The following is a 13,580-nucleotide window of genomic DNA, read 5'->3' on the forward strand; positions in this document are numbered from 1 at the left end:
TGCTTAGCAATATATCCTAGAAGTCATTCCATATCAACCAATAGAAACTATCCTCATTCTTGTTTCTAGCATGAAGACTCCAATGGAAGTACTACAGTTTATCCATCAATCTCTTATATTTAAGTATTTAGGTAATTTACAGTGTTTTGCAATCATGAGCAATTCTGCAATGAACAAAATGTATGTGTTTTTATGTTTCTGGGGTTCATCTTCAGGGTTAATTTCTATAATTGGGATTGCTGGGTCATAGTGGGATTGCCCATTCTGTCTTCCATAGCAATGTGTGAATGTCCCTTCCCCTCAACCTCGCCAATACAGTGTACATACAATTTCGCTTTTAGTTTTTGCCCGATAGCTGAGAAATGGTATCTCACTCCATTTCAATGTGCATTTTTCTTATTGTGAGTGAAGTTGTACATCTTCCATATGTTTAAAAGCCATAATTATTATATTCTTTTATTAATTTCATTACGCACATGTCTTTTGCTCATTTTTTTTCTATTGGAATTTTGAGATTTTCCCTTCCATTAAAAAAAGTTCTTCACATATTAGGCTTATTAGTTCTGTGTGTGTCCTGTATGCTGCAAATAGTTCCTCCTATTTTGATCATTTGCCTTTTGACTTCACTTATAATTGTTTTCAACTTACTAAAAGTTGGGTTTTGCTTTGTTTTTATTTTAAGTAGTCAAATTTACTTATCTGTCTTTTTATTGCATCTAGATTTTGGAGTCATTGTTAGAAAGCCTTTCTCTGAACTCAGGTCACAGGGGAAGCAACCCATATCTTGTTCTACTGCTTGTATGATTTTATTTTTTACACATTAGGTCTCTGATCCTTGGGGATTATTATTTTTTTTTTGGGGGGGGGAGTATGATGTTAAAAATAGAACTACTTTTTTTTTTCTAAATGGCTATCTAGTTTTCTCAAAGACATTCAGTGCAAAGCCTATTCTAGCTCCACTGATCTGCAATGCCACATTTATCACACACTACATTTCTATCTTCTATTCCACTGATCTGTCTGTCTATCCAGGTGCTGGTACTGTAATGTTTTAATTATAGAGACTTTGCTTTATATTTTTTAAATTGGTGAACAAATAATGTGACTGATCAAACTGGCTGTTTAGGGTTTCTAAACAAAACCACTGGGTGACTTGATGGCTTCGATCCCGGCTAGCCACACCCCTCTTCATGCTCTTTGCCTGCCCTCCTCAGCCGCATGGAAGAAGGGATGAAACCATCACTGTTGTTGCTATTGTTATTGTTATTGTTATTGTTACTATGGTGCCAACATAAATGAGTGGCTTAGTTATGTTATCCAGGATTCTAAATCAAGCTGGTGTCGGACCCTGACAGTGATACAGGCCAAGACGAACATGTGAACCAGAGAGGGTTTTCACCCTTCCCTATCCTCAGCGTGATTTTCCTCGGGAAGGGACACCCCTTCGGCACCAGTTCATATTCCCATGGTCCCACTGTGACCCGGAGGCCGAGGAGGGACAGGCTGCTGCAGTGCCCCCCGAGCTGGGTTCCCACGTGCCGTCCGCAGCCAGCATCTGCCTGTTGCTGCCAGAAACACCACAGGAATGAGACTCATGGAGAGTAGAGCCGGCCCACAGCAGCCATTGAGACCACTCTGGAGAACAGCTATGTCTGGGTTACAGTGATTAATGTGATGTTAATCCCAACAAAAACGATGGGAGAGAAACCCTGCATGAACATTTACAATCAATTAATGAAAAATGCCACTCCCATCAGACCCATTATCACTATGAAAAATCACCCTGAACGTACACAAGCAACCGGGCCAAGGAGCCATTGTTTGGTGATTGGCAACGTTCCTCCTTTTAAAACTACTCCAGCATCAGAATCCTGTGCTTAGAATTCAGCGTTCGGAGGAGCCTTGGCTGGAGTTCCAAAAGCAATCCCTGGCCTATATCACCGCCACCGAGGCAGATTCTCACTCATCTACAGGAAGAAAACACAGCTGTGGCCTCTGCCGTGGCTCCGATTCACTGGGAGAGCCAAGCTCGGCCACCTTCCCAAGTTCAGACCCAGAGACTGATCCCCAGGACTGGGCCTCTGAGATGGGGGACTGAATCTCACACGCCCATCGTCACTGCTCCAGTGACAGCATTTGTAAACACATGGGAGGAAACAAGTAGCTAGAGAAGACACTCAGAAAGTGAGCTTTGTGTGCTGATCAGACACCTTCCAGAATGCTGGTTACATTTTCACCAACTTTGTCTGCAAACTGTACAACGAAGGAAAATGTCACTGAACCCCATTATAGAGGAGGAGTGACCCAATCACTGCCTTCTGAAATGAACACAGGGACAAACCCTCAGGCGCCCCGGGGGCCGTCACTCACAGTGCTGTCGATGTAAGCTTCAGTCCACACCACGTCGTGCTCCTGGTCGATCACCTTGGGCCGGCTCAGCACGTGGAGGTATTCCATGACGTTTTCCTGCACATCCGCCAACGTGGAGATCTGGGTGAAGAATCCTGCCGAGGGAAAAGCAGGTCAGGAACAGACAGGAAGACCGGCAATGGGGGGAAGCCCACATCTGCCACACCTTCTCAGCCTCTCACTAATTTCTCCCTCTTCTTTTCCTTTTTCTACCTTAGATATCCCCACTGCCATCACCCGCTTCATGAGTCATGTGTTCATGCTAGAAAATGTCAGCAAGCGAAGGAATACAATTAAGATCAACCATAACCCCCGCCCCCCAGAGGAAGCCCCTGTTGGCCCTGTAGAGCAGCAGTCACCAACCAGTGGTCCGTGGACCACCGATGTCCCGTGAGGGCCAAAAGGTTGGCGACCGCTACTTGAGAGCACCTCCCAGCCTTCTTTCTCTGCATGCACATGCAGACCTTCCCGGCAGGAGCGCGCAAGGGTCCTTTTACATGCCATTTTGTAATCTCTGTCTTTTACGTTGGTGGATTTATTTCCAATGGGAAAATTATACCCCTCAAAATTGCAAGGCTATCCATTTTTATCCCTATAACAATAATAGTGATAATTAATTTTTGAGTGCTTACTAAAGGACACAAAACTTGCTGCTAAACACTTGAAAGGCTTTGCCCCATTTATTCTTAACAACACGATGAGGTGGGGAACACTGCGCTCCCTGTCAAGAGAAGACGGAGGCAGACCATGGGTATGTGTCTCCCCCACATTCCCACAGGTTTCCTGTGGCAAATACAGGAGGTGAGCCCAGGATTGCGAGTCTCTCCTTCTGTGCCTTTTGCTTTTACAGATTGTTGCCCTTATGAGTTTGAGGCTGACATGGGGGTTACCAGGCCTGCCTTTTAAATATGCTGGGTGGACCTGGTTGCTAAGCAACAGATACGTCCTAGCCATGCAATTGTCTCCGGCTGGGGATGCTGTTTCAATCTCGAGTTCAGGGAATTGCTGTGTTCCTCTTCAGGGTGTGCTCCCGGTGGCCTTCCTGTGGGTGCATGGGGAGATGTTGGAAGGGAAGGGGTGTCCTGGGGCCCTTCACCCAAACCTTTATGGAAGGCTTTGTTGGTGCCTAGCCCTGGAGAAGCAGGGATACACAGAATGGGCGGGACCCTGCCTCCTGGGCCTGGGGAGTCTGAGTAGAACAACCACAGAATAGCACAGTCAGTGCTGCCCTAAAGCAACGGTCACGTCACAAACCTTTCGGACCTCAGGCACCACCGGCGGAGGACCGCTGCCCTGAACAAAGCAGAGACAGCCAGGCGCTTGGCAGCCCCACGGAAGGGTCAGCACCACTAACCCTGCAGATGAGGACCAGCAGCTGGAGGGAGAGGGTTAAAGGGTGTACAGTAAAGCGAGGAGTGTAAATAAAGGTGAAGGGCAGGCTCAGGCCCCTGCTGGGCACTGAAAATGGCTGGAGTGACTGGGGTAAGGAGCTGGGCGGGAGGTATGAGATCAGAGGAATGCACAGGGCACCTTCACACAGGACCTTGGGAAGGTGCCCTGTGCATTATGAGATCAGAGGAATGCACAGGGCACCTTCACACAGGACCTTGGGAAGAGCTTAGGCTTCATCCCACAGGCAGGCAGTCATGGAGGATCTTAAGCAGGGACACCGGATGGACATGCCATGTTTCCTCCCTGTCCTTTAAACGAGGACCCTTTAACAAGGCTCATGCAAGCTCCTGGTGCCAACACATCAGAGGGGGGGGGTGGGTGTGCCTCTGGAGCCAGGTCTGTCGCAGCACTGGCTACAGTGTTTACAGACACTGTGGCTAACAGGGCTCAGGTAAGGAAATGCCAGCCCTTCTGTTGTCCAGAGAGGGCCGGACCCTCTCAGGGAATTTCCAAACAAAGCCCAGCTGGTTTGAATTTGGTGTGCCAACCCCAAACCAGGTCGGGACCATGTGGCTTCTGGCTTCCTGATGACAGCTCTGCACAGTGTAATTAACATGCATTGTCACTCCTGTCCACCCCCACCCTCCCTGCCAGGGCCAAGGCCTCACCCATCCCAGGGGAAACAGGGCCCTGAGGAGCAGGCACTGAGCTCCTGTTTTAGTGTGCAGCCCAAGAGTGGGGCCCATGGCACCTTGGCCTCCATCAGAGGTCAGGCACCAACCTCAGGGGATCCACTGGGGCACTCCCAGATGGCTCCTCTTGCAGGATTCATTGGAAAGACAAATTTTAAAGAGAGTCACTGGATGAAAGGGGCATCCATAGTTAATTCTCCAGGCTCAGTGACTGCAATCAGTGTTTGAATAAGAAAGAAAATATTTCATCTTTAGTGGACAAACCATGTTATGAGGGAAAGGTCTTAGAAAATCAAGGCAAAGAGGACAGTTAAGGAAGTGTTGCCATGGTGATAAGAGGAGGGGAGAGCTCCACACGATTCTGGGCTATTAGAGAACATGGGTGCATGACTCTCAGAGAAGAATTAATTCCTATTTGGGGTTCCTTTGCAAAATGTGCATAAAGACAGCAACTCTCAGGAGGAGTTCTTGGTTGTCTGTATTTTCTCGATCCTCAAAGCCAACAATAAAAATCCTTGATTTGGATTTTCCAAAACAGGGCCAAGAGAAGAAGGGGAATGAATGTGAGGAGAAGGATGGGAGAGACAGGTCATTAGCATAGAGGGAGTGGAAAGGAAAAACCACCACACACTTGGACGGGGATGGAGCTGAGATCATCCTCACTTGGCACTGCTGGTCACAGTCAACATTCTGAGAAGCTACAAAAAGCTGGCTGCTACCCAGAGCTCCAGACCCACAGCCAACAGTACACCTGACACTTCCACAGGATGACTAACAGCACTCTCAGACTGGACTCCCAAGCCAACTCCTGGTTCCCTCACCAAACGCATTCCTCCCCTGACTGCCTCTTCTCCATCTCAGCAAATGGCGCCACTCCCCAGATTAGGCCAGAATCATAAGTGCTATCCTTGACAGTCACCCCTTTCTCACCCCAGCCCATTGGCTAATCCACGAGCAAGATCTTCTGGCTCTATCGCTATAACAAATCAGAAACCCACTTCCCCCTCTCCTCTGCCCCAGCCCACTCCTGACTCCAGAATCTCTCCCCCAGAGTATGGCAACACCCTCCCCACAGACCCCCTCCTCGTTATCCTGCAGCCGGAGGGATCATCTGAAAGTATAAAGCAGATACTCATCTCTCTGCTAAAGATTCTAAAACTGGTTCTATTTGGAGTGAGAATAAAATCAAAATGTCTTAGCCACACTGCCAAGACTCCAAGACACTCCTTCAGCTGCCTGCCCCCCACCTAGATGACCTCACTCCCTTTGTTTCCTCACCATTGCTCTCGTTGTTTGGGCTCCCTGGCCTCCCTCCTCCTCTGGCAGGCCAGGTTCATTCCCCTCTCAGGCTTTGGCTCCTGCTGTCCCCTCTGCCTGGCTCAACTTTCATCCAGTTTCTCCATGCCTGGCTCTTGTTTATCATGCAGGGTTCAGCTGTCTAAACTCACTTCCTCTCACTTAGCCCTGCCTTCACTTTCTTCAGAAGATTAATCTGGTGCTGAACTCTGACTTGCTTGTTTACTATGTTCCCTTTCACTGGAATATTAGCTCCATGAAATATTACAAAAAACGGTGTGCCCGACTTGTCAGGAGCAGAATTCTCAGAGCCCGCATCTGGGTTAGCGATGTAGGACACCCACTGGGGTCTTACTGGCATCCACCTTGCCCCTGTGTGCCTGGGCAACTCATGGAATCCCTGTATCAGGAGGAACCAGAGCAGAGAACTCAGTGACTCGACCCAGATCAATTCCAACCCAGTTTCATCTGATTCCAGAACCTTTGCCCTTGACCACTGAGGACACTGCTTCTTTCTGCTTCAGAAAAGAACAGACACACGTGGCTGCTCAGAGGTCCTCCCCAGGAGGTCACCCCTAATGGGCTGTCTGTATCTCTGTGGCCAGGACAAGTTGAGGATGGGGTGGGGACATGCCTGGTTCTCCTTGAGGTTCCTGGGAAATGCTCAATAATTAGCACCAAAGGGCTATTCAAAACCCAGGCCATAGTTCTAATTTATATTTCAAAATATAGACCAGGCATGCAGATGTATAGATTGTAAGAGAAGCCGAGATTATAAAAATAATATTAATAACGTATACTGCAAAGCTTCATGCAAATTTAATCATCTAACTCCAACCCATTAAAATCTCCAACCTTTCTGAAAGACTCTTTCTTGCTTTTGAATGTTTTCAGCTAAGTTTTAGTTAACAAATGTACTTTTGATGGATAACAGGAAGTCGCTGAGGGCTGGACGCTTTGGCTGTAACCATAGACGCTTCCCTTGTTTTCCCTCTGCATTCTCTGAACTGGCTCCTTTCCCTCCTCCCCGCCCCCCCCCCTTTTTTTTTTCTTTTAAATTCTAGCTCTTGAATGTTTATTCTCTTCTTTAATGAGCCTTTTTGGACGTCATATATCATGTAGGAAAACAGAATCAGCAATCATTCGGTAATTACCAAGGAGTAATTAATGCTGTAATTAGCCACCTATTACAAATGGTCTTCTCATTTTTCTACGTAACATCTATTTATGTACTTTATTCCCTTGCAGAGACTCCTGTGAACTCCGGGTTACAACTGCTCCCTGTGATCAACCACACGCACCCTGGTGCTTTGTATTTCTGAGATTCCACCACCCTCACCTCTACATTTCTTAGGAGTCCCTTGTCTAAGAGGTGCCTGTAGATGAGATGCTCCATCATTCATGACTCCGCTTTGCAATGACGTCAGAACGGAGGGCCCCAGTTGGCTCCTCAGGGGGAGACCCTGGCCATCTATCTCCCACACCAAGTTCCCATTCACCTTTGCTGTTAGGCACCGCTCCCTTTGCACACACTCCCCTCTGCGTGAGACAAAGCTCAGGTTTCAGTCTCCTCAGGACAGTGGAGTGGGCAGTGAAGTCGATGGTGTGACCTCGTTTGCCTCCTGTCTGGACAACAGTGTTCCCATCTTCCTCCTCCCCGTCAGCATCACATGCTACTGACAAAGCACTTATTTCTGAAAAGAGATACGCAATTTATAAACAATGTCCTACCTCCACCTCCCCTCGGACCTTCGCAGATATCCAGCAAGAGGTCTGGAGGGCCCTGGAGCCCAAGGGCACATGTCCAGTGAGTTAGAAAGAAATGACCATGAGGCCAGGGACCTACCCACTGCCCACCAAAGAGTGGGGGTCTCCGGTGTGATGCCATCAGAATCAGTCAGACTCTCAATTCAGAAATAAACCTTTTCCTTTGTGAATAACGTTACATTTCAAATTTCATGTTAGAAAAGGTCATTTAAAGGATCACATGACGGAGCTAGGAATGCTGGCCTATCTGTAGCTCTGTCGTAGCACCCACACCCCAAACTGCCTTATCTCCTCTCAGAGCCTTAATGTCCCGCTTTGTAAAACATCAGAAACTGAACCACATGCCCACACAAGTGGAGGCAGGGCTGTTTCTGGAACACACACATGCTGGGTAGAAATCCCACTTGGTCTTTATTAGCTGATAAAGTCTTTCCTCCGCCTCTACATTCATTTTCCTAGAGTCTCAAACTCTGCAAGAGTTACAGGAGTCCTCCATGAAACACCACTGACATCTCCCCAAAGAGAGGTGACCTCACAATCTGGTGAAGTGAGGCCCAGGCTTCGGATCCACTGGGCCAGCCTCCTGGCTCTGCCACCTGCTAGCTAGTAACCTGGGGCAAGGAAACTAGATCTTGTCCAGCCAGTGTTGCTCAGTGGTTGAGCATCCACCTATGAATTAGGAGGTCATGGTTCCAATCCCTGACAAGGCATGTATGGGAAGTCCAGGAGACAGCCAATGATTCTCTCTCATCATTGATGTTTCTATCTCTCTCTCCCTCTCCCTTCTTCTCTGAAATCAATAAAAATATTTTTTTTTAGGAAAAGAAAACTAGCTCTCATTTTTCTCCCCAAAAACCTAATAGAGCTTTAGTGAGGGTCAAGATAGATAAGTCACAAAAGTACTGTTGCATTCTACCTGCACAGTTCATCCTTATAACCACTAAGGGTGACACTTAGTTGGTCATCCTTAGTTGTTATAAACAACAGGGGCAACATCTTCATGTTCTAATGGCATGTACACAACTTAAGTGTCTGTCAAAACACACACACACACACACACACACACACACACACACAGTGGCGTATCATTCAACTACGAGAAAGAAGGAAAGCTTGCCATTTGGGACAACATGGATGGAGCTGCAGGGTATTATGCTATGTGAGGTTAGGCAGACACAAACTAATACTGAATTAAATCCCTTATAAATAGGAATCCATATGAAACCTAAAAAAGCTGAGCTTATAGACACAGAGAATGAAATGGTGGTTACCAGGGGCTGAGGGTTGGGGGAATTGGGGAGATATTGGTCAAAGGGTACCAAAAATATTACACAAACTTATCTGAATAACCGCCATTTGTGTCTTCTTCCACTTGTTCCAAAATAGTGAAGGTTTGATGGCCACTTTCCCCTACCCTCACCTGCCACCATTCCAGCCTCATAAATGTGAAGCTACCTTTTAGGGGCCAAGACACTTGAAAACAAATGTAGTGTGAGGGTAATAATTTTTTCATGGAAAAAGGGCTGAGGGTCTGAACTTCTGAGGAGTGCTCAGGCCACTAGCTTGCTTTCAAATAAGGATGGAATGACCATTAACCTATCAGAAAGGGACTAGCAGAACAGACAACCAAGGGAGACTCCTGTGGCATGTCCATTCGCCCTAACAATGACTGATGGGTTGAGAGCCCAAACAGTGAGGCCCCCTCTGTTTGCACAGCTGGAAAGCACTCCCTTCGCCGATTTCCGAAGGAGACATGGGCGGTGCTTGTTTAAAATCCTGGCCCGCTGAGCATTAGAGAAGGTCATCATGGCTTTATGGCATATCAGGGCGCGTCGGCCCCTCTCTTCAGTTTTCCCAGTTCACTTATTTACCCAATAGTATGAACTCGGAACTGTGTATTCCACCAGCCACTGTACAGTGGCAATGATCACTCTAATGGATTTTAAATGGTGTGCTGCTTTGCCTCATTAGGGCCGTTTCCCTCAAGATAGGACCTAGTTGTGCATAAAATGAGACAAACCAATGAGCTCCTGGCTTCTGGTTTTGCTGGTACCGGTAGATCGGAGGAGGCAGCAGACTCCTGAAAGGGGCATATGCGTCCCCAGATACCCTTTTGCAGGGGACATGTCTGAGGTCCAATGGCTGAGAATAGTTTCCATGGCTACCCAACTTGCAAGCAAGAAATTCTGTAGGGAGGGTGGCTCCTCGCCCCCTGACCGGGGAAGGTGTGTGGGCCCAGCTCCTGCTCCTCCTCAGGGCCACCTTGGACAGGCCCGGCCCGGCTGCCTGCAAGCTTCTCTCTGGGCTCCCCTGGGCTCTCCCAGAGTCTGCTCTGGCCCCTGAATGTTAATGACTCATTTCACTGAGGCACTTGTCTGAGTCAGGATGAAAATATGTAAGGGGGGGGCCCCTCTGGACCTCATGTCACTTGAGATGAAAAATGTTATGCTGCCTCCATACTATAACAATCTGAGACTATAAACAATGATTTAATTAATGACCATAGAAGAATACTTGCTCACTGATGTTACGTGGTCTAAAACCCCATAACTGACGCAACACGAAGCCAGTGTTTATATGGGCACAGATGACTGGAACCTAACGTTTTGATGGCAGCTGCTACTTTGAAGAGTGGTAAACAATGACATTTTATTCCCGAGGCCCTTCAGGAGAGAAGCGGAGTGAGGAGGTGAAACTTCTGAGAGGGCCTGGCCCTGGCAGGGGAGGAAATGACTGGATTTAGACAGGAAAGGAAGGAGAATCACTGTGGAATCCAAGGCCAGGCCAGCTCAGCGGCTACTATTACCTCCTTGGATTTTCCAAGTGTCTGTACTCAGAACTTTTCAATATAAAGGGCCGCATGCTATAGCCAGGCCCTGAAATACTCCAAGTTGACTAAACCATCTTCAAAAGGATGCTTCAGAGATTCTTATAAACAATGACTAAAACTAAATTATGGTGTAATATTAGTTGATTAAGACAAGACTTCAATTCGAGTAATTTTCATCAGCTGGACACAGACAGTGGTAAAAACAATAACCCATGACTAACTGCATCCTAGCCGATGGGAGAACTGCAATTCAACGTGGCAAGAATAACAGCAACATTTAAAAAAAAAAATGGAAAAGATCTTTTTTTTTTTTTTTTAAGACCGCAGAATAAAGGGGAAAAGAAAAACAGGAAAAGTGGAGCTCACTCAAGATTTGCAAATGTCAACAAAGCTCCAAAAATTGTTTCAAGAATGGACCTTTCCCCCAAGGAAACAGGATGCCTCAGCTTCCACCCCCTCCTGCCCGCGGTCCTCCCCTGTGTCCCCTGAAATGGAGCCAAATGCATTAGCTCTGAGATAATCATATTACTGATACCTATAGTGAGGGGAGCCAGCCAATACACTAAATTAATCATAGAATATGTTATTTATAGCTTCAAGGAAATGTTGACTTCCATGCAGGTCTCCACTTGCTCATTGAGGGAAATGAGACTTGCTTAAAATATTGTTGCAAGTAGAAGCAGATAATTGAAGACAATGCCAAGCAATGGGAAAGATAGGCTGAGGTTCATTTGCCTGGCCATGGCCCTATTCTATGGGAACTTCCTACCCCCACCCAGTGCTGGGCCCCTCAGAGTGCATATGTTTTTCTTTGTGGGCTTATCTCTGCCCACACCCAAATCAGCATGGTGGGGGGGGGACCTGGACCAAGCTGGGATCATGATCATTTTTGGGGGGAAGTTAGGAGACTTAAAAATCAGAATTTAAGTTGCAGACCAGTCTGAAATGGAGAAGATATAAAATCTTATCTAATATCATATCCTGCTGTGTGCATAGGGTGGGGATTTCTGAATATGCCCATGCCATAGCAGAGAAGGTCTACCTACAGAGAGGAAGAATGCACAGAGTGTAGAAGGAAACCAAGAAGAGGGGAAAACACACACACACACACACACACACACACACACAAAAACACAAAACACATAGCTCCCTGGTCCTCCTGGGACACAAGCTTCCCTTCCCTGTCTAGATTCTGAGTCACTCCCCTCTCTCTCCAAAACACTCTTCTTTTTAATTTCAGGGAACCACTTTGGTTGCTTGCAACTAAAATAACTTTGTTTTAACTCATATTAGACTTAACTGGTTGTGTAGGCTAAGTCATGCTATGGGAACATAGGAAACCGGAAACCCTCGTGGCTCAACACTAAGGTTCCTCACACACACTATGTATGCAGTGTGGGCTGACCTGTGGCAGGGGGCAGGGGGAGTGGAAAGGCATTCACTCCATGTGGTGACTCAGGGCCCCAGGCGGATGAAGGCTGTTCCTTTCATGACTATTCCATTATGTAGTTTCAGAGTTCACAAGAGCCAGAGTGTAGATACCACTGCACCAGCTCTTAAACGCATTTTCCCAGAAATGACCAGGTTGGTTTTGCTTACAGACTATTGGCCAGAACCAGTGTTGAGGCCCCACTGGGGCTCAAGGGACCAGGAATGCTGAGCAAGCAGGTGGGTATTTGGTGCACAGTAAACTGCTCTGCCACAGTAACTCTCCCAATGCCCCTCCGCTACTGAGCAGTAAAGTCGAGAGGCTCAACCACTCTGCTAGACTATGTCCTCAAACTTTATAAGCATATTTTGGGAGAAGTTGTTACAAGTTTATAAAAAATCATTTAGAAACACCCAGACCTTATCTTAGGACTCACAGCCTTCTCCTGGAATTCGCCACTTCCTCGTGACTATCTTGATTTCTGCACATCCAAGGAGAAGGCAATGGGAGCCAGGCCCGTCAGAGGGACCTACCTTTGTTGGCACAGGCCATCCACTTGAGGTTGTCTGCAAAAGCCGCCTCCCGTCCAATGAGGTATGTGAAGATACGGACCTGAGGGGAAGGCAAACACACGAATCAGTGCTGTTCCCTTCCCACTGTCCTGCACAGACCACATCCCGGCTCACGCACATGTGGTTTACCTCCTTAATGCCCCATGCTTCCCATCTGGAGGAACATGTTTAAAACATTTGAAGTACAGTCAGCCTGAAATATATTCAGAACTTGGGCCTTTGATCTTTGAAGCCATGTGGCACTGGTGGTGGTTGTTTTTCGGTGTGGAGCTCGCGACAGAGGAGAACAACGTGAAATGGGAGATTGGCAACATCGCCGGACGGGTTTGCTTGCACACATATGGACAAGGAGTATCCAGGTCTGGCCCAGATCTGCACAGGAAATGCAGCGTGTGCTCTTCTTGGGAATAAAAACGCCACTGAAAGACCCTCAACATTTCCCCCCAGTGGCGAGGACAGGCTGCAGACACTCTCTTGCCATCTGTGGTCCTTAGTTTGATCTTAGGAGGTAAATAACTGGGCACAGCCTGCAGCCAGGAGACAAACGGGGACCCTCTCAAGATTTCCTAAGCTTCAATTTCAACACATGTAAAACCCTGGCTCTGTTCTTTTCCATTGTTTTCCTAACTCTCTCTCATGAGGGCAGAGTACGTTGTTTGTTTTTTATTATAGTTGGCATACATTATATATTAGTTTCAGGTGTACAACAGTGACTCGACACTATATTTCTCATGATGTGATCATCACAATACTAGTGACCATCGGTCACCATGCAAAGTTTATTACAATAATATTGACTATTTTCCCTATGCTGTACATGTCATCACCATGACTTTTATCTTTAAACTCTTATTCCCTCTCACCCTTCTCACCCATTCTCCTTTTCTCCTCCCCTCTGGCAATCATCAGTTTGTTCTCTGTATCTAAGAATCTGTTTCTGCTTTGTTTTACTTGTTTTTTGTTTTAGATTTGACACATAAGGGAAATCATATAGTATTTGGAGAAGATGGAGAGAAAAGGGAACCTTTTTGCATTATTGGTGGGATTGTAAATTGGTGCAGCCACTATTGAAAACAGTATGGAGGTCCTTCAAAAATTTAAGAACACAACTACTATCCAAACCAGAAGTTCCACATCTGGGTATTTATCTGAAGAAAACAAAAACATTAATTTGAAAAGATATACAGGGTGGG

At 46.8% G+C, this 13,580-nt stretch overlaps 1 protein-coding gene across 4 annotated transcripts in view; it reads right to left on the reverse strand.

Moving 5' to 3' along the window:
- The window catches only part of CACNA2D3 (calcium voltage-gated channel auxiliary subunit alpha2delta 3), a 781,459-nt gene that overhangs the window by 283,394 nt on the left and 484,485 nt on the right, over nucleotides 1–13,580 (reverse strand). For all 4 annotated transcript variants that reach the window (XR_014796705.1, XR_014796706.1, XR_014796707.1 and 1 more), the window contains exons 12-13: nucleotides 12,349–12,427; nucleotides 2,371–2,504 (exon numbers count right to left, since the gene is read on the reverse strand). Coding sequence is in view for 1 of the 4 variants with exons in the window: in XM_084903113.1 (XP_084759239.1) it covers nucleotides 2,371–2,504; nucleotides 12,349–12,427 (213 nt within the window). In the remaining 3 variants the exon portion in view is untranslated. The remainder of the gene's footprint in view (nucleotides 1–2,370; nucleotides 2,505–12,348; nucleotides 12,428–13,580) is intronic.

This window comes from Pipistrellus hanaki (genome assembly GCF_964339955.1).
Source record: "Pipistrellus hanaki genome assembly, chromosome: 13".
Classification (NCBI taxonomy): Eukaryota; Metazoa; Chordata; class Mammalia; order Chiroptera; family Vespertilionidae; genus Pipistrellus; species Pipistrellus hanaki.